This window comes from Bacillus rossius, chromosome 1 (assembly GCF_032445375.1).
Source record: "Bacillus rossius redtenbacheri isolate Brsri chromosome 1, Brsri_v3, whole genome shotgun sequence".
Taxonomy (NCBI): Eukaryota; Metazoa; Arthropoda; class Insecta; order Phasmatodea; family Bacillidae; genus Bacillus; species Bacillus rossius.
In genome coordinates, this window is record NC_086330.1 from 370395789 (window position 1) to 370420018 (window position 24230).

Here is a 24230-nt window from a genome sequence, read left to right on the forward strand (position 1 = left end):
TATCTGTGAGTACAGTGATTCATGTATCCACGGAAATCAGAAAACGAAATTCAACATCCGACGGAACAATATTTTGTAGTTACCAACTTGACATTTGTTTAAAGTCCCAAATGAAGGTAAACACATTCCTGAAATATTTAACTAAAAGGCGCCATCTTGGCTTCAATGGTTTTAGGCCATAAGAAATATTGTTGTACGTCTTTTAAAATTAAGCCTCACTAAAGCATAATGATTAATATGCCCGAAGTTAAAAGTGACGGGGTGTTTTCTCTAGTTTACCCATTAAAATTTTTTATATTAATATTAGTTATTTTTTATGTTGCTCAAAATGATTGGCTAACAAATTCATTGGTTGGCCATCATGGAATTCTCAGATAATACATATTTTAACGTTGGTAGTCTACACAAACCAAACTTGGTCCTAAAAAAATTCATAAATAGAACGTATCAGAATATTTAAAATTGAATTGCGATTAAAATAATAATTGTATAATGTATTAATTTTTGTTATTCATTATTTCATTGTTATTACTACATGTGCGACCGTAACTTGTGATGAAAGTCGGCATTATTGTTGTATTACTAAGTAACAGATTTCTCGGTAAAGTTATATAAAAAAAAAACAAGATTCATATTTAGTCTAGATCCTAAATGTGCTTTATTTTATTTTTTAGCATATTCTGAGAATACATATGTGATTTATGCCTTATTTAATGCCAATGTAGCGACAATGCATTCATTTTCATGAATATAAAGTAAGTTTCCCAAATCAGTACATGCTTCATAATTTTTTTTTATATAATAATGAATTAAATTACAATACAGTAGAACCTCGTTAATCCGTGATGCGCTAATTCGGGAATCGGATAATCCGGGACGATTTAAAAGAGAAGAAAAAAAAGAGAAGTAAAAATTGTCAGTGCTTAAAATTAACGTCATGCCGGCCGGCGGCCGGCAAACACTACAAGCCATCGCTTGGGCCGCCAAACTCTGCAACGCTGTTTGTACCGACCCTTTGTGTCGCCCCCCTTTCAGCTGTCACATTTGTCACTCTTTAAACTTGAGGGGGATGTCTTGACGTCTGCTTCCCGTCTCCCTTTGTTTGTTTCCTCCCGCCAACGCACGGCAGGCGCCTGGCGAGTGACGGCGAGTGACGTGTCTGGCTGGCATTCAACTGTACGATGGGGAGGGGGGGGGGGGGGTGCGCAAGGTCAGCACGATCTTATCTTTCTCTCTTCGGCTGTTGTAAATGACCGTGAACTAATGGCTAGACATTTTTAAGCCGAGACACTAATTCGAAGACGGCCGGCCTTTACCGTGAACGGCCTTAACCCAGCTGCACGCCGGTGTCTGAGAAGTTTGACAAGACCTTCCGGGCTTTTAATCGCTAGTCCGTGAAATTCGGTAATCCGTGATTATCTCGGTCCTGACCACGTATTAACGAGGTTCTACTGTACCTCAATAGGATGTGTTCCAAGGAAAACGTAAACAGGCCAAGTAAATTGTAAGCATTTAAGTTTTTAAAGTACTACATTTACATCAATATTTTTCCTCGAATCCCGAATCTTTTCCCTCGAATTTCGAATCTTTCGAATACTAGAGATTCGGTGGGATTCGAGGATTCGAGGATTTGACCGGCCCATCCCTAGTATTTATCCCTTTTAACAAGTACTCGCAAAAGCTGTGGACAGCCGGGTCCTGCAATGCTGTACGATGTACAGATTCACAGCAACTTCCAATAGGGAACACTACCTAAATCATGCAGAGTTCTTTTTTTGTCCGTTGGTAATCTCTGAGAAAACAAAATATTCTGGTCATTCCCGAAGAAAAATTTCTTTTCGTTCACGTTTAGATTCGACCCCTTTTTTTCTTTCTTTTTCTAACTACTCATTTCATTTCCATTTATAATTTAGTTATTGGGTACATAACACTCCTGGGGGACATCCAGTGCTTCACAAGGTACAAGCAGCGGGCACGCACCTGGCCACCGAACATGAAGGCGGAGCAGCCCTCCAGCGTAGGACTGGACTTGAACAGCACCATGTTGATGAACGTGATGAGGATGGACGGGGCGCAGTAGGGGCTGGTCGGGGTCGCTGCCGACAGACGGAACACACACTCACCTTCGCGAAAGTTAACTGAAACTCTGAACGCACACAGAAATTACAGTCTGTTCCCAAGTCTGGGCTGTGCCAGTTATTTTACCCACAATTACATATACAGCAATTGTTGAAAACTACCACACAGTAAGCAACAAATCACTTCTTAGGCCCTCTAAAGATGGGCGGTGCACGGGCGAGGTTGAAGAGAATGCAAAACCCTAGCTAAAAGGTTTTCCTATCCATCAACGTAATTTGATTTTGTGTGCTACTAATAAAAGTTGCTATAGTAGTTAAATGATAATGCTACACCAAGTGAATTATTTTCTTCCAGGCTTGCTTATGTGGACTAACGGGGTAGATGAAAGCAACAGTTAATAAATATCATCTGCTGCTACTCGAGGTTTTGTTTGCTGAGTTGAATTATGTTCACCTCGGGGTACGAAAGGAAACATCCCTGAGATGAAAGATGTTGTAGTCTGCCACAGGCAGACAAGGTCCCTCTAGCAAGCGCTCGTGTGTGCTACTCACGGTTCCTGGGGGCGTACGTGGTCCACTTGATGAACATCAGCAGCACCATGTAGAAGAACAGGAACACCAGGAAGATGATCTGAGGAATGAACTGCAGAACTATGTCGATCCGCTTCTGGAAGTACCTGCGAGCAAGGCACCAAGGAGATAGCACATGTAACTACTGACTTAATTTAAAATTCTTGATAGTAAATTTTTTTTGTAACCTGTACAGGTCACTATTGAACTTATACCTTTTTCACACAATTTAAATGGAAACTTACCATACAAATAAACTTTTAGGAGCAAAACAAACATTCACTATGCAACTCAAAAGGTTTAACACATTTCCGATAAAAAGCTGCATATTCCTTTTAACCCATTTATTAACACCAATTAGCCACTCAAGTGATAACTTCTAAATTTATAATCTTTTCTTCACATTAAAAAAAAATAATAACTTTCTTTCCTAGTCTAGCCAACAAAATATGCTTGAATCAGACTTTTATTTTTCATGCCAAATGAAAAAAGTGTTTTATATTAAAAGAAAAGAAGAAACCACTCCACTGGAACAATGCACCAGCAACTATATGTAAAGCAGTAAGTATTCCACATATTGCAAGAGTTTCACTTACGTGTAGTTCCACACACTGAGCACAACACCAAATATCATGTGCAGGACTCCAATGATGATAGAGATTTTCATTTTGTAAGCATTCAAGAATATTATCTTGTTTGCATTAGCCACCTACAACAACAATGTATTAATAAATACAAAAGTACCAAATAACTTGAGGTATATTTTTTTTAAACAAAAGGTTCATCTCAAATTAAATGAGAAATAACATGTATTTTTAATACTAGATTACCGTATTTACTCGTGTATAGCGCGCACCACGATTTTTGCAACAAATTCCAAAGAAAATTTTTTTTTTCCCCGTAAATAAATTTTACTAACATTTTGTGGTACCTGTTAAGTAATTACGTATGAAACAAATGATAATTTAAATTGATGTATGGTGATGCGTCAGGAAAATACTTAAACTCTGCTGTGTAGACGGAAGATAATGAAGCGCTGTATCGTCACAACTGATACGGGGGCGGGAGGGAGGGAGGGAGGCAGGAACGGGACGCAGCGAACTAGATGACTCACCGGTAGCAGCTGCGACGAGGAAGCAAGGAAGTGGGAGGGGGGAATGGCGACAACATTCTCTCTCTCTCTCTTTTATTTTACTAGCTGCGCTGGCTTTCTGTAGAGGGGGAGGTCTAAAAATAAACAAGAGACGTGCGCGTGCGTGCGTGCGTGCGTGTGTGTGTGTGTGTGTGTGTGTGTGTGTGTGTGAAAGAGAGGCCTTGTTGCTTGTGCGTATGTGTGGGGGCTGGCCAGAAACGTCACCCATCACCGGCAGTTAACGACTTCCACTCCTCCTACCCGCCCCACCCCATCACTTTTTTTTTCCGTGTATAGCGCGCATCCTTATTTTTTTCCTTTACTTGAGGGGAAAAAAGGGCACGCTATACACGAGTATATACGGTATATAAGGGATTTATCATGCAAGAATATGCCATGAAAACATTGCATAAAAAAGAGATACGTCCTGTATTTTTACCTTTACATCTTTGAGTATCTATTCAAAATGTGAGGCAACTTTATTTTTCTTTATTTAAGGTGCTATTATGCATTCTGCATCTTGTCTGCTTTTTTTTTTTTTTTTTTTTTTTTTAAATACTATGAGGATATATAATTTGAGTAGTATGTAATAATGATAATCACCCTAATTTTTTTTTTTCACATCATGTAACAGCTTCTGGAAAATTAGACAAATAATATACCGGTAGTGTGATAGATTGGTTAGGATTAAGTCAGCTACAATAATTATATAGAAAATTATAAAAAATATTAAAATTATGAAATTAAAAAAAATGTGGTTTTAATTATGCAGCTAACCTATCTAACCTTTCTTTTCAGTTCTTGTTTGCCTTATTTTCCAGAATCTGCTATTCTACATGTCGATTCAGACAATTTTCGCGAATGGCAAAATACCTGAAATCCAATGCAATCCATTTCAGAAAAAAATGTGAAAATTTTCTAAAAATGCTGTATTCCCAAATTAGTGATTATATGAGCTCATATTTACATACATATTTAAACTCTAGTTATTCATGAGTTTTCATTAAAACCAGCCAGGTAAACTGTATTTTGGTTCAGTAATATTATAAACACAATGTCTGCTAATTTCATCTGGAATCTTAAACCCTTTTTAATTTTATTTTAATGTATACTTTTGAGTCGCAACATCTGTTTTGTTTTAGATACATACAACCAAAGAAGTTGCAAAGTATTTTGTTAACATTTTAGACCAAAATAAATTAAACAACTCTTATACTGTTAGGCTTGTATGAATATTAAAAAATTTCAAAGATCAATATGAATAATTTATTATTTGTATTCAATTTTATTACAAATACACAGTTACACTACAAAAAAAAATATTTGTTTGTATTCAGTGTACAGATTTTGTTTCATATCAAATTGTGGTTGAGAACCACTATTTTACAAAATAAAAAAATGTGTATGTGGGGGAACTTTTGAAGCTAAGTTTTGTAATAAATAGGCCCCACTTGGAGTGCCAAATAAATATGTGGGGGAACTTTCTAGTAGTTTAGGCCCCACACACACACTAAAACGTTGGGCTGAATAAAACTGTGTAATAAATTAGATTTCTTAAATTGTGTGGCTCTTCACTGGTAATGTTGACATAAGGTAAGTCACAGTTAGGTGTTATTTGATTGATTTGGAACATACATAAATATACACTGGAGTAGGTGGAATTACAAATAACACAACACAACACTTTGAAAGATAAATATAGAATTATTTTATTACCAATGTAAAACTATTTCAAAATTTCAATCTTATTAATATATTTAATTATTATTCATATCCAAAACAACAACCTAACTTAACGGTGACATCATAGTAATTCAATAAAAGTTCAATTACCAGGAGTTATGTTGCGAACATTTACCTATTTTCAAAAGTCTTAATTCGGGTTCGTTGACACTACACAGTTTTTAATTAATGTTTTTAGGGAACTTAAATCAATTTACCTCGGCTAGTTAGGTTCAGATAGTTCATCGGCAGAGCTCAGAGCCTCTCATCTATAGGACCACTGAGTCTGTAAATTAATGTGTAAATTCGTAAAATTTATGTCCAAGTATTATTTAAATCAGCTATAAAGTCAATTTAATTCGTGAAATCAATGTTTATAATAAGTTTCGGCGATGATGTGACGTAAAAACGGGAGTTTCGTGATTCGTGCATAAGATTAGGACACAAAAAAATCTGGACACTTTTATTACTCACGTTAATCACTCCTATGATATTTATCTTTTTAGATAAATCCTATTTAAATATTCTGAACTCCCTAATGGTTCATAATTATCATCCACTATCCGGGATGCCTGATGCTAGATAGCTAATTTTCAGGATTTAAAATCGCCGACGTCACGAAGTTGCCGCTCATTCAGCTGGCCATTGTAGAACTCTCTTTCTTACTAGTTTCCTCAAAATAACCAGTAAGACTCACTTTTAAATGGTGGCCCGTGATTGGCCAAAAGGACCGTTTCAGGTACATAATTTCTTACCGAAAACGTAAACTCCGAACGCAACAATTGCGCGGATAACAAAATTTCACTTAAAATTTAAATACATAAATATTAAAATAATAATTTACATTATAAAATTACGGCGTTAATTTTACCGTTTACAGTTTTCAAGTCCATTAGTCCTTAGAGGGGTATCAACAATACCTCGTTCAAATAGTCCGGTAAAAATCCAAAGAATCACTTTTTCATAGACATACATAACCAAATATTGCCGTTTCTGAAAATAGATAATATTATACATAGAGCAAACAAAAATAAAATAAATCGTAAATAATAATAAATAATTAAACTGTCAAAACAAACATGTTGCAGTACAGTGTACTTCCCAATTTTAATACATTAATGGGTGTGGTATAACTACCAGTTATTTTCAACACAGTAGGCAGCAAATCACTTGTGTTCAGAATGGGGGACTGATTGTAATTTGTAAATTATCCAGTAAGTTCAAAACAAGGTAAGCAAACAAACTGCTTGCCAACTTGAAATACCTTGTACAACATGTATTTGTTAAAATAATGACTTTAAATGTAGCACCAAATTAGTCTTAACAAAAAAATTTAAAAATAAAATAAATCTCATAATTTTTGAACTCAATATTTGTATTAGAAAACTCAATGATAATTGTATTGCAAGTCAAGAGAAACTAATAAACACACAGTACACACGGCGTGACAGACCTGCCAAACTGGATCCAGTCCAAACGGATACGGATGCTGCTCGTAGTCGAACGCCGGGTCCAGCTGCAGATCTTTGTTCGATGTCACAGTGGAGATGTTGTAGTTTATCTTCCAGTAGGATCCGAATATGTTCACCGACTTGGAGAACACGTCGTTGTACATGAGGCCCGTGTACATGGAGAACAGGCCCATCAGGAGGATGATGTACCGGCCGCCAAAGAAAATGTTCCATATCTGCAACGGCAAGGGAAACACAGCGACTCACGTCCCCTGCCCGGGAGGGCTCGCGAACGAGACCAGACACACAGCCCGCCTCCGGTCACCTCGCTGTCGATCTTCTTGGCGGCCAGGGGCTTCTCCTTGAGCACCATGTACGCAGCGAACAGCATCATCAGCAGGCCGTGTCCGAAGTCCCCGAACATCACGGCAAACAGGAACGGGAAGGTGATGATCGTGTACGGAGCTGGAAAACGAAGAATTTCGCTCAGCCTTCGTGAGAGAAATTGAAGGAGTAATCTAAGCATTAAGGGAACGTTCAACTGAAAGCAATAACTGCCTCCTCGTGCGGAATTGTACACAAGACCCTCCACATTCAACCATGACTAAACCAAAACTGTTGCATTGTATTTAATGCTACATAAGTGCCATTGCCATTGTGCGTGCACAGAAATAAAAATTTCACGTTAAACAAAACAGCGCTACTTTGAATCAATGGCAGGCTACTACAAATCATGTCATAATTTACTGGTGTAGTTACCTACAACATTGCGAAAATCGATTAAGGTTACTTCGCAAGGGCAGGTGCACATAAAAACAAAATTAACTTGAAACATTTTAAAACACAAATTATAACACAAATTATATGTATATTGGTTTTTGGTTAAACGACAGAATTCAGTCCGTACATACTTTCAACAAACCAACCTTAACCTCACTCAGCTGATTCAACATTCAAGATTCAACATTACAAATATTATTTTATTCAACATGACATCAAATATATGTAGGTTAACAATTTCTTGTGTTTCTACAGTATGAAGAAATGTATCACTACATTTCAATGTTAACTAAGGATTATCAAAATTGTAATGCATATTTTTTCAGTTGTCATTTATTTTTATGACTTAAGTTATAACAAAGTATTAAAGTACCTTTGGATCATTATACAGTTTAGTTTGGCACACAGATATGCTTAGTACAATCCCCGAAGTTTGCAAAAGTTAATACAAACTTATGAATGACGTAGTTCCACCATTTTTTTTTTGAGATTTCTGTAGAGACACATTTCCGTTCAAGTTGACTTCCGTTTCATTCGAGAAATTACTCCTACCAAATGCCGCATACAGAGAGCTAAGGTGTTTAGACAAAAAAATAAAAAAAAATAAAAAAAAATTAAAAAAAATATATATAAAAAAACTTTAGTAATATTTATATAGGGGAAGCCTACAAATCACGTAGTTTCGGTTCCCTGCAAGAATTTCCGAAGATTTCCGAAGTTTTGAGTTTTGGTATTAACGCCACTTCAGCCGCTAAATCAGATATTTCCAATGAAAACAAGCAAGTTGTGACTGACCTGACCTAACCTAACCTAACCTAACCCTTCGATTTTTTTAATTTCAATTTTTGAGAGAAATCCGAAGTTGCACGAACGTGGTAGGGAACCAAAACTACATGAGTTGTAGGCTTCCCATTTATACAGATTTGCAGCCAGTCTCTGGAGGGAGCTGGAGAGGTTACCTGGATTGACCTCCCGGTAGCTGGCCACACCGTACGCGTAGATGAGGGCCTGGAAGCCGTTGGTGAACTTGTTGGTGCGGTTGTAGGTGGGCGGCTCCTCGAACGACTGCATCCTGTTGAGGATGGGCGGCACGGAGCTGCCGCTGGTTTCCTGCGTCACACGGGACGGGACACGAGTGTTGACAGGTTCTGGTCTCTGGGATGCTTGGCATGTAATCATCTTTCGTCGAATAAAACACAACCCAAACTAATGCTGCTGTGAACAATAACTGTAGCAGGCATGTTCATTCTATATGAAATCTGTATAAGCAGAAGGAAAAATTAGTTAAGTCTGAACTCTGAACGTGCAACTTCCCACAAGACTTAACTTATAGGAAGGATTCCAATATTAAATCAACATTAAAAAAAAAACAGGGGTGCATAAACTGATAAAATCAGTGACTCCACCTACACCGACACTGAAGTTGGTACAGACATCGGCAAAGGCTGTCGTGCTGACACCAACAGCACTCGAGAGGCAATGAGTGTTGAAGGTGACACAGAGCTATCATGGCTCCCTTGTGAAACAGGGGCTGTACACGCAGCCAGCTTGTGTTTCGTGTGTATTCATCGAAGCCCTTCTGGTTTTGTTGGACGAGTATGGACTAGGCTCCAATAATTCTCGGATTCATAATATACTTCAATTTAACCAACAACCACTAGGTGTAGCAACCAAGAAAGGCCACAACGCAAGAAGTCACTGGAGATAATGCGTGTCAGAGCGATAAGTGCACACCTGAGCTGTACACTGACATCAGTGCATCATCAAACAGCCCAATAACTATACCTCATCACTTTTAAGTAATGCCTCTTTAGGGTTCATAACATATACATCTTTTCAAGTTTCTTACAGATATTTTGGGTGTACTATAAAAATTCTTTAAAGGACTACATATTCCAAAGCGCTTAAGTACAATTTTAAGGTATAAACTGAAAATATTGATAAAGTGTAACATGTCCACGCTTCAATTAGTCTCGACCATCAATACAGCAAAGTGGAGTGGAAGCCATGTCTGCTCAGCACCTTGAAAGAGACCTTAAGACACGTTGCTTGGAAGGGCCAACGTGAAGTTCGCCAGCCGCCAATAATTGGCAGGTAAAGTAAAATGTGAATAAGCCAATCTATTGTAATGTTTCACTTACAAAAAACTTTTATTTTTATGTATGTTATTCACTATTAGATCACATATAATATGCCATGTGTTAAGATGGGTTTACAAATGAGAAATTAAGAATCAGACGTGTGCGTATAATATGACTACGTAAACAAGTGTAATGGTTTATGATTTGTTGTTGACTTAAGAATAAACAGAAATGGTTAGGTTTTACATTTTTACTTAACTATGGGAAAACAGCAATCTGAACACAGTACAAAATGTTCGCTGGGAATTCCTGTCTGCCTTGCGCAAGCACGTTACGATTTAGTACAAAAGCTGTAGGAAATAGGGAATCACAAAAGCGCTTTAACGACGTCATTTAGTTCTGTGTTCTGTTAAGGACCTCTGTGAAGGCCTAGAAGCTACAGCTGAGAAGGAGAGGATGGTCGGACGGCCACTAACCGTGCAGCGCCGCACGGCCATCAGGCACTACTGGCCACAAGGACCTGCGAAGGCCTAGAAGCCAAGCGGGGAGGAGGGAGAAGACGGTCAGACGGCCATCAGGCACTACTGGCCACAAGGACCTGCGAAGGCCTAGAAGCCAAGCGGGGAGGAGGGAGAAGACGGTCAGACGGCCATCAGGCACTACTGGCCACAAGGACCTGCGAAGGCCTAGAAGCCAAGCGGGGAGGAGGGAGAAGACGGTCAGACGGCCATCAGGCACTACTGGCCACAAGGACCTGCGAAGGCCTAGAAGCCAAGCGGGGAGGAGGGAGAAGACGGTCAGACGGCCATCAGGCACTACTGGCCACAAGGACCTGCGAAGGCCTAGAAGCCAAGCGGGGAGGAGGGAGAAGACGGTCAGACGGCCATCAGGCACTACTGGCCACAAGGACCTGCGAAGGCCTAGAAGCCAAGCGGGGAGGAGGGAGAAGACGGTCAGACGGCCATCAGGCACTACTGGCCACAAGGACCTGCGAAGGCCTAGAAGCCAAGCGGGGAGGAGGGAGAAGACGGTCAGACGGCCATCAGGCACTACTGGCCACAAGGACCTGCGAAGGCCTAGAAGCCAAGCGGGGAGGAGGGAGAAGACGGTCAGACGGCCATCAGGCACTACTGGCCACAAGGACCTGCGAAGGCCTAGAAGCCAAGCGGGGAGGAGGGAGAAGACGGTCAGACGGCCATCAGGCACTACTGGCCACAAGGACCTGCGAAGGCCTAGAAGCCAAGCGGGGAGGAGGGAGAAGACGGTCAGACGGCCATCAGGCACTACTGGCCACAAGGACCTGCGAAGGCCTAGAAGCCAAGCGGGGAGGAGGGAGAAGACGGTCAGACGGCCATCAGGCACTACTGGCCACAAGGACCTGCGAAGGCCTAGAAGCCAAGCGGGGAGGAGGGAGAAGACGGTCAGACGGCCATCAGGCACTACTGGCCACAAGGACCTGCGAAGGCCTAGAAGCCAAGCGGGGAGGAGGGAGAAGACGGTCAGATGGCCATCAGGCACTACTGGCCACAAGGACCTGCGAAGGCCTAGAAGCCAAGCGGGGAGGAGGGAGAAGACGGTCAGACGGCCATCAGGCACTACTGGCCACAAGGACCTGCGAAGGCCTAGAAGCCAAGCGGGGAGGAGGGAGAAGACGGTCGGACGGCCATCAGGCACTACTGGCCACAAGGACCTGCGAAGGCCTAGAAGCCAAGCGGGGAGGAGGGAGAAGACGGTCGGACGGCCACTCACCGTGCCGCGCCGCAGGGCCAGCTGGATGGTCTCCAGGTCCAGCACGGGCACCCAGCACTCGGCGATGAGGCACTTCTGCGTCACGTCCAGGTTGAACAGGTTCAAGGTGTGGTAGATGGCCTTGATCTTGCGCACCTTCACGAACCAGTTCTTGATGTTCTTGGCGGCGGCCACCAGGACGCGACGCCGGTGCTCCTGCGTCTGCTGCAGGACCTGTGACCACGCACACCGCGACCCTCAGCTCTCCGCCCCACGACTATAGCTTATTACAATGTTTCAGTGTCTTTACCAAACTATTCTTGGAAAGTCCAACATAACCTCTACACACTATTCTCAGTAAAGCTTATTTGTGACTCCTTAGTTTGGTTTTATAAACTTCATTTCTCAAGTTTGTTTAGAGTTAATAGTAAGGCTTCTTTGTAAGTTTCTAAATTACATTTTAATACATTGTAATTTAATTAAGTAAATAAAAAAATCTTGACTCCCAGCTACATTGGTGTTTATTTAGGGACTTTTCTTTGACTTTTATGACCAGACCAGTTTATTTACTTTTTGTGACATTTTATGATCTGTAGACACTGTGTCTTCCACTCACAAGTCCAAACATGTGGTTATCGGGATAAAGATATAACACAAATGCATGATTCAAAACAAAGCTCAAAGGTCAAAGTTTGAGTGTGAGTGTGAGTGTGAGTGTGAGTGAGTATGTGAGAGAGAGAGAGAGAGAGAGAAAATGTGTGTGTGTGAAATTTGTAAACAAATATTTACAGCAAGCGTAACTTCACACAAATGTACATTTTTTGAGATCTCTGCAAGTGCCTTGCGACCAGTGGAGGGGGTAGGGTTTGAACGACAAACTGCAGAACGGGTGGCCACACAAATCTGTAATATAATTTCTCTGACAGCTCCCCAAAACTTTTGTGACAAAAACTTCAAATTTCCTTGGCTATGTTTATTTTTTTAATATTACACCTATTTTTATAGTTCTCGAAAAAAAAATTAAGAACATCAAGCCTCCAGTATCTCCATATTTAACCAAGAATAATAAAAAAAAATTGTAGTGTAAGAGAGTGCACTAAAACCCCATTTGAAAAAAAAATGCAGTCACAGTCTGGGTGATGGCAGACTGGAACAAGTCATTTTACCCCCAAATTACTATTTTCCAGCATTTAGAGTAAATTCTGTGACTTTCCAGAATGTGGACCCGTGCCCCAGTATTGTTTGGTGAAGCGAAGTTCCCACATCACTGGCCACAAACATGACATATCGCTACTCATATAAGAGGATATGGACACCGGGTTACCGCATACTAAAGAGTCATTAAAAAAATTATTTTACTTCCAACGAAATTTAAATAATGAGAAAACTTAAAAGGGTGTATCGCTTCAAGGAACATAAAATAATATGTGAATACGATGAAAAGTGATGTCTCATATGATCGGTTGAGAAGACGGCCAGCCGAAGGGAAGCACCGCGCTACTCACGGTGGTGAGGTCCTGGATGCGCGTCATCACGCCCAGCGCCATCTCCTTGCGCTGGCTCGACGTCTCGTGGCACGGGTACAGCGTGGCGCGGAAGCCCTCGCAGATCTTGATGACGCGGGTCTTCAGCTGGTCGCCTTGGAAGAAGATGATGAACACAGACTTGTGCACTTGGTCGCCCTGCGGTGCAAACCAACCGACCACTCACACCGAGCGATCCCGCCTCGTCGTCGTAGAGACAACACAGGGTGGCTAGCAAACCTGTTATCATTTCCCCTACTTTTCCAGGCTGGCAAGAAAATTTTCCCTGATCACTGATAATAGTTAGTCGTCAAACTATCCAAAAATTCAAATTTAAATAGCAACTCATAGACATACCACACTTCACTATAGCAACAGGCAACTATCGATTATTTCATCACACTACAATCGACAGCACTGTAAAAGGAATGGAAGAAAAACTTTTGAAACACTTAGATAAATGTTGGAAATAGGTACGTAAGGATGTGTATGTGGAACCAGCACAGATAAAAATAAGTCTCTGCTATATCTTTAATTTTTAAATAACCTCAGTTATATTACTTTATTTTTTTTATTTCATAAACCATAAGAAAATATTAAAATCTGAAACAAATTTTCATTAAGGAGGAAACCTTAACGAAGAATTGTTTTAGCATAGTTTTTAGGGAAGGATCTCCATTGGCACTCACCGTCGATGGGTCCTCCAAGGGCGTGTCGATCTCAGCCTGCCGGAGGAACACGTTCCCGCGGCAGGCGCGCCACAACATGCGCTCGAACGCCGGGATCCTCTCCCGCAAGATCACGCCCGCTACGAAGCTGAACACACGCACAGCCGCCACTCAGCTCCGGCGTCATGCAGGCACCACGCTACAGTCTACAGTCTACAATCTACTGTCTACAGTGACTACTCTTGTGGCATGACCACTTCAACAAGGCCCACGGCCAGAGCAAAACCTCCACAGACTCCTATGGTAACTGACTTTCTGTATGTCCCTTTAACTAAGCACTCGGCTACTTATTAGTCATACAAGAGAAGAAAGTGTGAATACGTACAGTGACGAGAAATCACAAGATGTACTGCCGCTGGTCCGCAATATTGCAAACAAAATCAAAAAGGCAAAAATTCCAAACCAATTATTACAAATGAAGCATAATTGTATCCAGAAATATATCCAGTCCTTCAGGCTCTTTTTTGAGTTACGTATTAAAACAAAGCCACTTGCTGTGTCGAGACTGCTGCCTGGGTATGACCGAACATGAAAGACTGGACAGTTTAGTATTAGATAAGCCTAGCAAATTATGTATGTGCTCTGAAGCAAGGTAAAATAATATTGCAGCAAAACTGCCAAGTATTAGCGAACAGAAAACAATACTGCAGCTTCAAAGGCTTGCTGGCACTAACCCTGAAGGAAAATGAATACATACTAAAAAAGACAAGACTCCACCAGCCGGTCTTGTTTCAGAGCTCATCGTACAAGCCACGGGCAGGGCTCCGAGGATGACAGCCCTGACTCCGCTACGCACCACACAGCACATCACGACTGGTCCACACACGCACAGCACACTCGCAATCACGTCCCAGCCGTGCACAAAGACAATGTTATAATTTATACGTTTTTTTGTTTAAACATAATATTGAATTATAATTAAAAAAATGTTTTAACTTTCATCTTTATATAAATAATGTAAAGTTTCTTAGGTTATATTTTATATATTTATTTCTCAGTTATTATACAATTACAAATTTTTACAATTGTCAAAATACCGCACGTCATTTGAAGTGACTATATGCACTCACATATAAGCTTGCTTTCGTGAGTGCTAAATTTCCTGGTTAATTAAGTGAATATATTTAACAAAGTGTAAAAAAATGGGAAATAAATTATTATTATATATTATTATTACATTTACACGCAGCAAACTTGGCCAACTTGCAGTTACGACTTTACGTGTACAAAAACACTACATTACTTAGTTACCCAGTTCAAATTAAAAAAGTACCTAGACAGATGCTGAAACACACTTATTTAATATATTATTATTACATCATTATGTGATGTGGGTGCCCGCGCTTCGCTACGCCAGTCCTCAGGCAGAACACACACACACTGCTCGCTATACATGCACTGCCACACCTCAAATAAAATATTTAAAAAATGGGAGCATGTACTTATGTAGGAGAGTTACAGGTTAGACTTACTTGGTGTGAGAAAAAAACTATTATTTCTAAAAGCATATTAATAATAGAATTAAAATAATAAATAAAAGTATTGGAGAGATATTAGAAATACGGTTAGCAAAGTAATTTTTCTACTAAATTAAATTTTTTTAAATAAATATTCAGTATTCAATAATAATATTAACATGTATAAAATTATTTAATTTTGTAAAATAATATAGATAAATTTCAATTAATAATGGAAATCAATACATATGCTAAATGATTATTATAATTTATTAATTTCTATCATTTATTAAATAATAATGTAATAATTTATAATGCAAATAAACTATAACGTCCCTAAAGTACAACCTAACCTCACTTACATAAATACACTCGAAAAAGTTTATAGAACAATTTCTATCACTAACATTCACAGTGAATAAATGTTTTTAATGATATGGACCAGTACTCAATATCAATCACTAATTTATAGTACTTAAATGAACATATGTAATTTTTATTTATATGTAGCCTTTTATCATCTTGTGAAAATTTCATTACATGATACGTGCACATCATAAAAATTCACTCGCATTATTTTTTCATATAACGTGCCTAAAGAAGTATAACTTCTAAAACTACATCTAATTTTGAAAATCAAGTTATAAAAAAGTTATTATAAGATAACCAGAAGAAAAAAATACAAAAACCCCCATCCTTGATTCAACAGTTTTTAAGGCTGTATATATATGTTTTTAAAGGTGTGTATGAAGAAAGCATCTACAATGTAATAGTCATTGCCAGGAGATTATCAGGGAAATGTGATCAAAAAATAAAAAAATAAATTTTGTAATAAAACAATCAATTTTGGAAAGAAAAAAAATGCTTTTAGGTGCAAACTGACCCTTTATTCCTGGACAATTTACAAACCTATTTTCATGGCTCTAAGCCTTACTATCTCCGCGGTACCCAACTACAGACAGACAAACCCTCTTTTATTAACGTAAATGGTATCTGCATTGCTTTTTAAGTGACCTGTATTTGGTTATAACTGCTTAAAGAGACTCAATTTTCTTTACACAGCATAAATATCAATTACAGAAGGACCCGTACAGATACATCAGAACAACTTTTCACAGACAAAAGTTGTCTCATTTTAAAAAATAATTATTGTTTTTAGTGTGATGCTGATGGCATTTGGGATGGTGGATAAGCATTTTGCTAAGTGCGAGAGTGTATGTTCTTGACGGGATTACGCTACAAACGTGGCGTGATGGAATGGAATGGCTGTTGGCCAGTTCCACATCCAGCATTTTGTTGTTGTCAGCACTATACTAAAATACACAAGACATGCGTCACTAGTAGGCCAACCAACACGTTCACACCACACACTCCTGTGCTAACTTTCGCACTTACAAACAGCATAATTAACACAAACCTGATCATTCTTAGAACACACTCCTTCACAGAGCAACCAGAACATCCAAACGACTTCAGCAGAAAAAAAATGCACTCAAAAGTAATTAACAGAATACTGCATCTGACAATAAGCACTTTTACATTCCTCGAACAATTCTTGCAATGGGGACAATCACAATTTCTTGGACATAACGTCAGTTAAAAGCAATTTTATCATTGAGAACAAAATTATACTGTATCCAAATATTCCAACAATGACTTTTAAGTCGCAGGACAAAAATTCACTTTGAATGCTTTCAGATACACAGTATCTTTGAATGTCATCTGAAAGTTATTTAATTTTCAACATAATCAGAAATAGATTAAACTTGACACTAATTTATTCTACAAATGCTGTTTTTTTTATTCTTAAGTCCTTTATTCAAGAGTTAAAAATCATTTGGTTAAGGCTCAGAGAGCTCACCGCAGGATACGCGACAAGAGCCAGAAATACGAAATGGGCTTAACATAAGATACAAGGGTGGTTTGCTATGAAATACAACGCAGTGTTACATGTTACAACATCACAGAGTCGCCAGGGTTACGGGAGAAGCGTCTCGAACGGGCATGCCCGTGATCTTGACGCGTCGCTCTTGATGAGGCAACGGGATTGCTGCCGCCTTCGACCGGGTGGGAACACCAACACACATCACACTGTGGCGCTACTTAGAATTACCAAAAAAACATTGCCTTCTTCATTTCCGTCAGCCAATATGCGTTGATCTAGCCTTAAATCAACCGACAGTAACCACATGCTGCACGCTACGTCCACGCTACGTCCACGCTACTCCTCGGGAAAGGAAGGTTAGTGGCAAGCAGACCAGCACGGTCCCAGCAGCATGCACGCCAGCTCCACTTGCAACCAGACACACGAAGCCAGGCGGTTCGTGCACACCCAAATACAGGTTAGTGGAGTGTTACATCAAAGACCCTAGCTTCCCGTTAGTCCTCTCCCCAAGCGCATTTCACAGGAATGAAAAGAAAGAAAAACAAATTGTATTTACACACAAAGAAAGTAAATATGAAGTGCTGGCAAAAAAGAAATCCTAACATCTATATTCAATGATTTATTGATGAAATTAATTAAGAGAGTATATAAACAATGCTCAATGTTGCCAATGAGTAATAAATACAGACATAATGATTGTCACTCTCAATCATTCTTGGTTATCATTTGAACTGTCCTCGCAAATGTTTACATCATGGGCAGTTTCAAATAATGATCACTGCCTAAAATCACTACCTCAGTAAGCAAACAATAGCTTCACCAATACGTGTGGTGCTAATATCACAAGAGAGCAAACAAGGTATTTTGCTATTTTTGTATTGTCCTTATGGACCAGGCACGGCTCATAGCTTCAGCCGAAGAACGGTAACGTTGGTCGTGAGATATCAAATGTACACCAGTACAATGAAGTGGCACTCCCCGGGCAAGAGCCCGCCTGCGACATCGCGACGAACATTGTCGGATCACGCTGGGTGTCACCTCTCTAGCTCGCACTACTACAGGCCAGCGTGCTCACTCACACCTACCAGCAAACAACAGATTGTCTACAAAATTCATTCCTGCACAGCAACAAAAAAAAAACAATACTAGTTATAAGTGTGAACTACTATACATGCAGTCATGTGCAAGTGAGCAAGAGAATAAATTTTCAACCAAATGCTAACTACTACAACAACTTTGATCTTTCCACAAATCAAACATATATCACAAGAATTTTTTTTTAAATCATGGATTTGCTTTGGTAACTAACATAGTAACAGTTATATCAATTAAATTTCATAGAAATTAACCAAAATTTCACAATTTAACTGAATTCTAGATTTTCTAGAGAGGAAATCAGTAACCTATCCACTGCGACAAGGGGAGTGCTAGAGAGAGAGAGAAAGAGAGAATAGCTGGCAGAAGGGTTAGAGGCTAGAGGTTAGAGGTTAGAGGTTAGTGGCAAGAGGCTAGAGGTGCACAGAGGTAGCTATTAGCGGGCTATACATACCCAAGTTGCACAGGGGCTGAGGGAGGCTGGCGTGCGATAGAGTCATCACTAATAAGAGCCCGCGTCATTGACTCGGTGGGGTTCACGCCCCCCTCGTGCTACACAGGACAGACAAACGGTCACGCGACAGAAGAGATCATCACATCACAATCAGCAAGTACATCTCATTTTAGTAAATCTGAGACTATCATGCCGGCAGCCCTGAACACGTTGAGGCCAAGCATTAGTTGCGGAGTGCCAATGGAGAGCCCGGTTGCCGGTCGACGGCTGGCAGCATCAACTTCACATTTCCAGCGGTGGGCCTTCGTTTACCAGACAATGTGCCACGCACACAGGCCAACAGATGTTTTCTCTTAAACCACAACATATTCATTAAATCTTAGAAAAGACCTAATTAAAAAAAAAATTCTTTTGCAAGCTTTAGTGGTAGTGACACATGTGCATTGTAAGATATTATTGCCACCAAGCACCAAAATCACGAATCTCATTCTCTTGCTTGTCAGAAAGCCTACTTTGCAACATGCACCACCCGGTCAGGTTACGACTTCAGCCTGCCAGACAGAAACTCAAGGCAGACGTATTGGCACTCCCATTAACAACATTCTCCGGAGGCAAGCTGAAAAGGACAGACAGTACCAAGACTCTCGGTCAGCAAAAGCCCTTAAAAGTAATGCTCTAAGCAACAACCATACTCATTTCGTACGAGGCTGAAAAAATTGCAATTAAGTTTAACATCCAGTTTGAAAAGTTGCACAAAACACAGTGGCTGGAACCATAAACCAAGAGATTCCTAAAAAAAAAATTTACAAATTCTTAAAAATATAATTTATGTTTCAAAAAACTGAAAATGTCTTCCAGTACAAGAAAGACTCTCAAACTGCCGATCCTTAGGCTTCTTAATGATAGTTTTTGCCCGTCCAGCATCGGACGGGCGAAATCAGACGTACAGTAATACATCGCAATGCACGCACCTCGGACACCATGGAACCCGGACTAGCCTAGACTGTCAGGTCGCCGGACAGGGGCGAGATGGCAGTCAGTGGTGCAAACACACGCCGGATGTGACTCGTACAGTGTTTGTAACGATTTGTGCATGATTAATGCAACATGAGTAATTTTGAAGTCAATGTGGATTTCGCTGATTTCGCTAGTTGAAGCTCGACCCGTATTGTGGGAAAAAACCCTCGACATTATTACTGATATGATATATGTTATGATATTATCAAGACACAAACTGAACATAAGTGTAAGAGAAGTGATTGAAGAGCTGAAAGAGGACTGTGTTAATTAAGTGAATTTTGACAAGAACGAAGTATAATATTTATGCTTCATTTCATATATCAGTACTTGAAAATGACTTCAGTAGAATCAATAATATTGTGTTTTGGCCAAGTGGCTGTTTAATTAGCCCGTTTTACGGTAAACTACATCCCGATCAAGTCTACACTAATGCTACCAATCAAGACAATACAGCAGTGACCATCATGCCTCCTAATCCAATGGCGTCAACTTCCACATCTAATTTGATGCTGGAGGAGCATCCTACTTCCCACAGTGAAGCAGTTCCTTAGAAATTATGATATTGCATATCAAAACGTGAGAGGATTAAGAACTAAGTCTAATGAATTTCTGGAAAACCTTTTAAACTCTCATTACGACATTATTTGTTTAACAAAAACCTGGCTCAACGATAACAACATAAATTCTCACTATTTCACAGACCAGTATATAGTTTTTAGAAATGATAGAAATCCTCAACTTACACTGAAAAATAGAGGGGGTGGTGTACTTTCAGCCTTTAACAAAACCAAATTTTTATCAGTGCTACCTGTTTACATGTACGACTTTCCCGGTATTGAAGCTATCTGGATCAAGGTAAAAACGTCTCATGCAACAACTTTTATCATCGGAACTATCTACCTAGCCCCGGACATCTCGCCGAACAAATATCTCGAGTACCTTGAACACTTGGAAGAAAAACTATCTACCACTCAAGAAGATATTTTAATTCTTGGTGATTTTAATGTTCCAGGTATTGATTGGCTCACTCGGCACTCTTCAAACATTACTCATTCACATGTCAAATCCAAAGCCAATTACCTTCTCAATTTTGTGTCTACATTGGGTCTGACCCAATATAATCACACCCAACCTTGCAAAAATCTTCTCGATTTATGCTTAACAAATCTACCTCAGTGTACAGTAACGCAAGCCTCTGAAATACTTACCAAAGAAGATCTGTATCATCCAGCTCTAAACATTAACATTGAAATTTATTCTAGCTCAAGAAGTGTTTATCCTCCCTACAGAAATTACAAGGATGGTAATTTTTTAGGTCTTTATAACTCCATAAAAAATTACGACTGGTCTCATTTCTATGAATCAACCAATGTTAATCATCAGGTGGATGTTTTAACAAATTGTATAACTGACAATATGAACATATTTATACCACTAATTTCTAAAAAATTACCCAAATATCCATTATGGTTTTCTAATGACTTAATTCAAGCATTAAAATCAAAAAAACATTTTCACAAACTTAACGATCCAACAATCCTTATTATTATTTACAGTTTTCACATTTTCGCAAAATGGCAAAATCTTATATAAAACGTGATAAAATTAATTGGATCCGCTCTACTAATAACAACATCAAGAAAAATCCAAAGAAATTCTGGAAGTATGTTAAATTAATGAAAGATGGTTACTATGAACAATATTCTTTAAAAATCAATGATGATATTTGTGATGATCCAAATGTTTTATCTAATGTTTTTGCACAATATTTTTCCAGTGTCTACAAGACTTCAACCAATAATGTGACGTCTTCAAACATGTCCTCGGATTCTATTCCTATGTGCTACATTTCCGAATCCCTTATTCTATGGGGCATCAAGGCTCTCAAGTCATCCAAATCCACCGGCCCAGATGGCATCCCTAATTTTATCTTAAAAAGGTGTTCATACTTATTAGTTCCTCTTCTTTATCATATCTTTAACACCAGTTTGCATTCTCAAGTTTTCCCTGACAAATGGAAAATAGCAAAGGTCATTCCGATACACAAACATGGCTCTAAATTGATTGTGTCAAACTACAGACCAATATCTTTACTTAATGGCTTCGCAAAAATATTTGAAAAAATTATACACAAAGTTTTAAATTTTCAACTTCAAAATAAATTATCAGCCACTCAGCACGGCTACTAACCTAATTACTTTTCTTAACCCAATCCATAATGTAGTTACTAACAGAGGTCAGGCAGATGCCTGTTATTTTGATCTAGCCAAAGCATTCGATACAGTAAACCATTCGCTACTTTTAAAAATACTATCAGACTTTGGTTTTTGTACTAACTACTTGAACTGGTTTTCTAGCTATCTCAATAATAGATATTTCTTTGTATCTGTCAATAACCATAATTCCTCTTTACACCATGCTAGTTCTGGAGTACCACAAGGTGCCACTCTCTCACCTCTCCTCTTCAATATATTTATAAATGACATTACCATGGTCCTTAATTACTCAACTGGTGTACTCTTTGCTGACGATCTGAAAATCTCTAAAATAATATCGACAGTCAATGATTGCGCTCTTCTACAAAGGGACATTAATGAAATCAATAATTGGTGTCTTCTAAACTTGGTCAATCTTAACGATAGTAAAACTAAGGTAATATCCTTTACTAGGAAATATAACCCTATAGTTTATAATTACATTCTGAATAGTAACCCAATCTCAAAAACTTTCATTATAAAAGACCTTGGTGTCTTTCTAGATTCAAAATTATTTTTTCATAAACAAATCGACTACTTAAACTCCATTTCAAAAAGAACATTTGCTATTATAAAATATATCACTCATTATGCTACCAATTCTGATTCAATTATTTCTCTTTACTTGGCATTAATTCGATCTAAATTAGAATACTGTTCAACTATCTGGAATGACATTGGGTCGACTGATATTGAGAAACTAGAAAATTTACAAAACAAATTGTCTCAACTAATAATTCATAGAGGTTTTCCGCATCCCAAACTTATTCCTCTAGCAGACCGTAGAGCCCATTTGGACTATCTTTTTGTACATAACATTTATAACTATAAAATTAAATGTAGCTATATTCTTGAGAACACCGGATTGAGAATCCCCCAATTCAATTCTCGCCTCTTTTCTAGTTTATTTACTATTTATAACAAGAATGATCTTATTTATAGACTCGTTAAAAACTATAATAGACACAACACCAAGTCAAATTAATTGTGTACAGAGCTATGTTAAAGTATTTAATGTAATTTATATCCTCATACTAATTATAGTCAGTATTTTTTCTCTTTCACGTTTACATTATTGTACTCTATTAAATTTTATGTCTTGCTGCTTACTATCTTACCACTTTGTACTAATTATTATTTTAAGTATTATATTTGTATTTGTCCTTGTGTTGTCTGTGTGTATGGATGTCTTGTCCTTTGTTTCTTGTTTCTTTATGTATTTGTGTATATTTTGTATACGTCGTGCCCACCACTGAAGTCCCTGGACTGTTGGTGCGCATGTAACAAAAAATTTAAATAAAATTTAAATAAATAAATAACTTTGGTAAATAAGTACATTTATTACACGTCGTTTTAAAAGATTGGTTTTCTCTACCTGCTTGGAAAGTTGTAACAGTTTTTTTTTTTTTTTTTTTAATTTTTAGTAAATATAATAGAAAAAATTATTAAAATTCTCTGAAATTTAAGTGCTACCCTTTCACAACTTTGTGAAATGCATGATAATTTCTCAGTTAATACGGATTAATTAAGGCAAACAAACAAACTTTAAAACTAACAAACTCGCACAACTGGATAATGTTCGCCCGTCCGGTTACAATTGGAGTGCAACCGGAGTAACAAACTGTATTGTCGATTTCACCTGTTCGACCGGACGGATGAAAACTGGAGCGTGTGTAAGAGGTCTTTCCCTTCTTGCGAGCAACAGTAGCATGGGACTACCATTCTGCTCATGGCTGTTTGTAGCAACAAAGGCCCGTTGCTTGCTACAAGCTCATGTACGTACGTAGGTTTCAATGACTGGGAACTAGACACAACTTGTTTCTTAAAATAACATCCTAAATTTGTGAACAAGTAAACCACAAGTGATTTCTAAACATTTTTTATATCTAAATTGCTTTATATTGCAGGCTGTACTGCACAGTTCAAGAGGTTAGGGAATAAGTAATTTTTGCAGTGTACCAGCAAACAACTTATAGGAAATTATTACACATTTTTATCATCTGTTAATATTAAAAACACATTTTACTTTAAATAATGCAAGTTATAAGTGAATATTTAATTGATTCCCCCAAAATATCTGTTCCTCAAATGGCATTATACTAATTCTGCAGAAGGAAATTATCATTTCAATTTAACAGCGGGGAAAAAAATGCAATCAAAGTTCCAATGATAGTACTCAATGATGGAGCATAATTAAGTAAACTGAGCTAAATTTCGTAAGCCATGCATATTTATTTTTATTGCAATATTATCCCATACACATCTTGTTAG

At 38.6% G+C, this 24230-nt stretch overlaps 1 protein-coding gene across 4 annotated transcripts in view; it reads right to left on the bottom strand.

The window, feature by feature from the left end:
* Positions 1–24230, bottom strand: part of LOC134528446 (V-type proton ATPase 116 kDa subunit a 1) — a 74496-nt gene that overhangs the window by 13361 nt on the left and 36905 nt on the right. For 3 of the 4 annotated variants that reach the window (XM_063362061.1, XM_063362059.1, XM_063362058.1), the window contains 9 exons: positions 13755–13881; positions 13048–13224; positions 11564–11776; positions 8693–8843; positions 7279–7418; positions 6956–7189; positions 3245–3357; positions 2631–2755; positions 1981–2096 (listed from right to left, as the gene is read on the bottom strand). In XM_063362061.1, the coding sequence (XP_063218131.1) occupies positions 1981–2096; positions 2631–2755; positions 3245–3357; positions 6956–7189; positions 7279–7418; positions 8693–8843; positions 11564–11776; positions 13048–13224; positions 13755–13881 (1396 nt within the window). Of the gene's footprint in view, positions 1–1980; positions 2097–2630; positions 2756–3244; positions 3358–6955; positions 7190–7278; positions 7419–8692; positions 8844–11563; positions 11777–13047; positions 13225–13754; positions 13882–18684; positions 18783–24230 lie in introns of all 4 variants that reach the window. The other variant, XM_063362060.1, reaches the window with a different exon arrangement.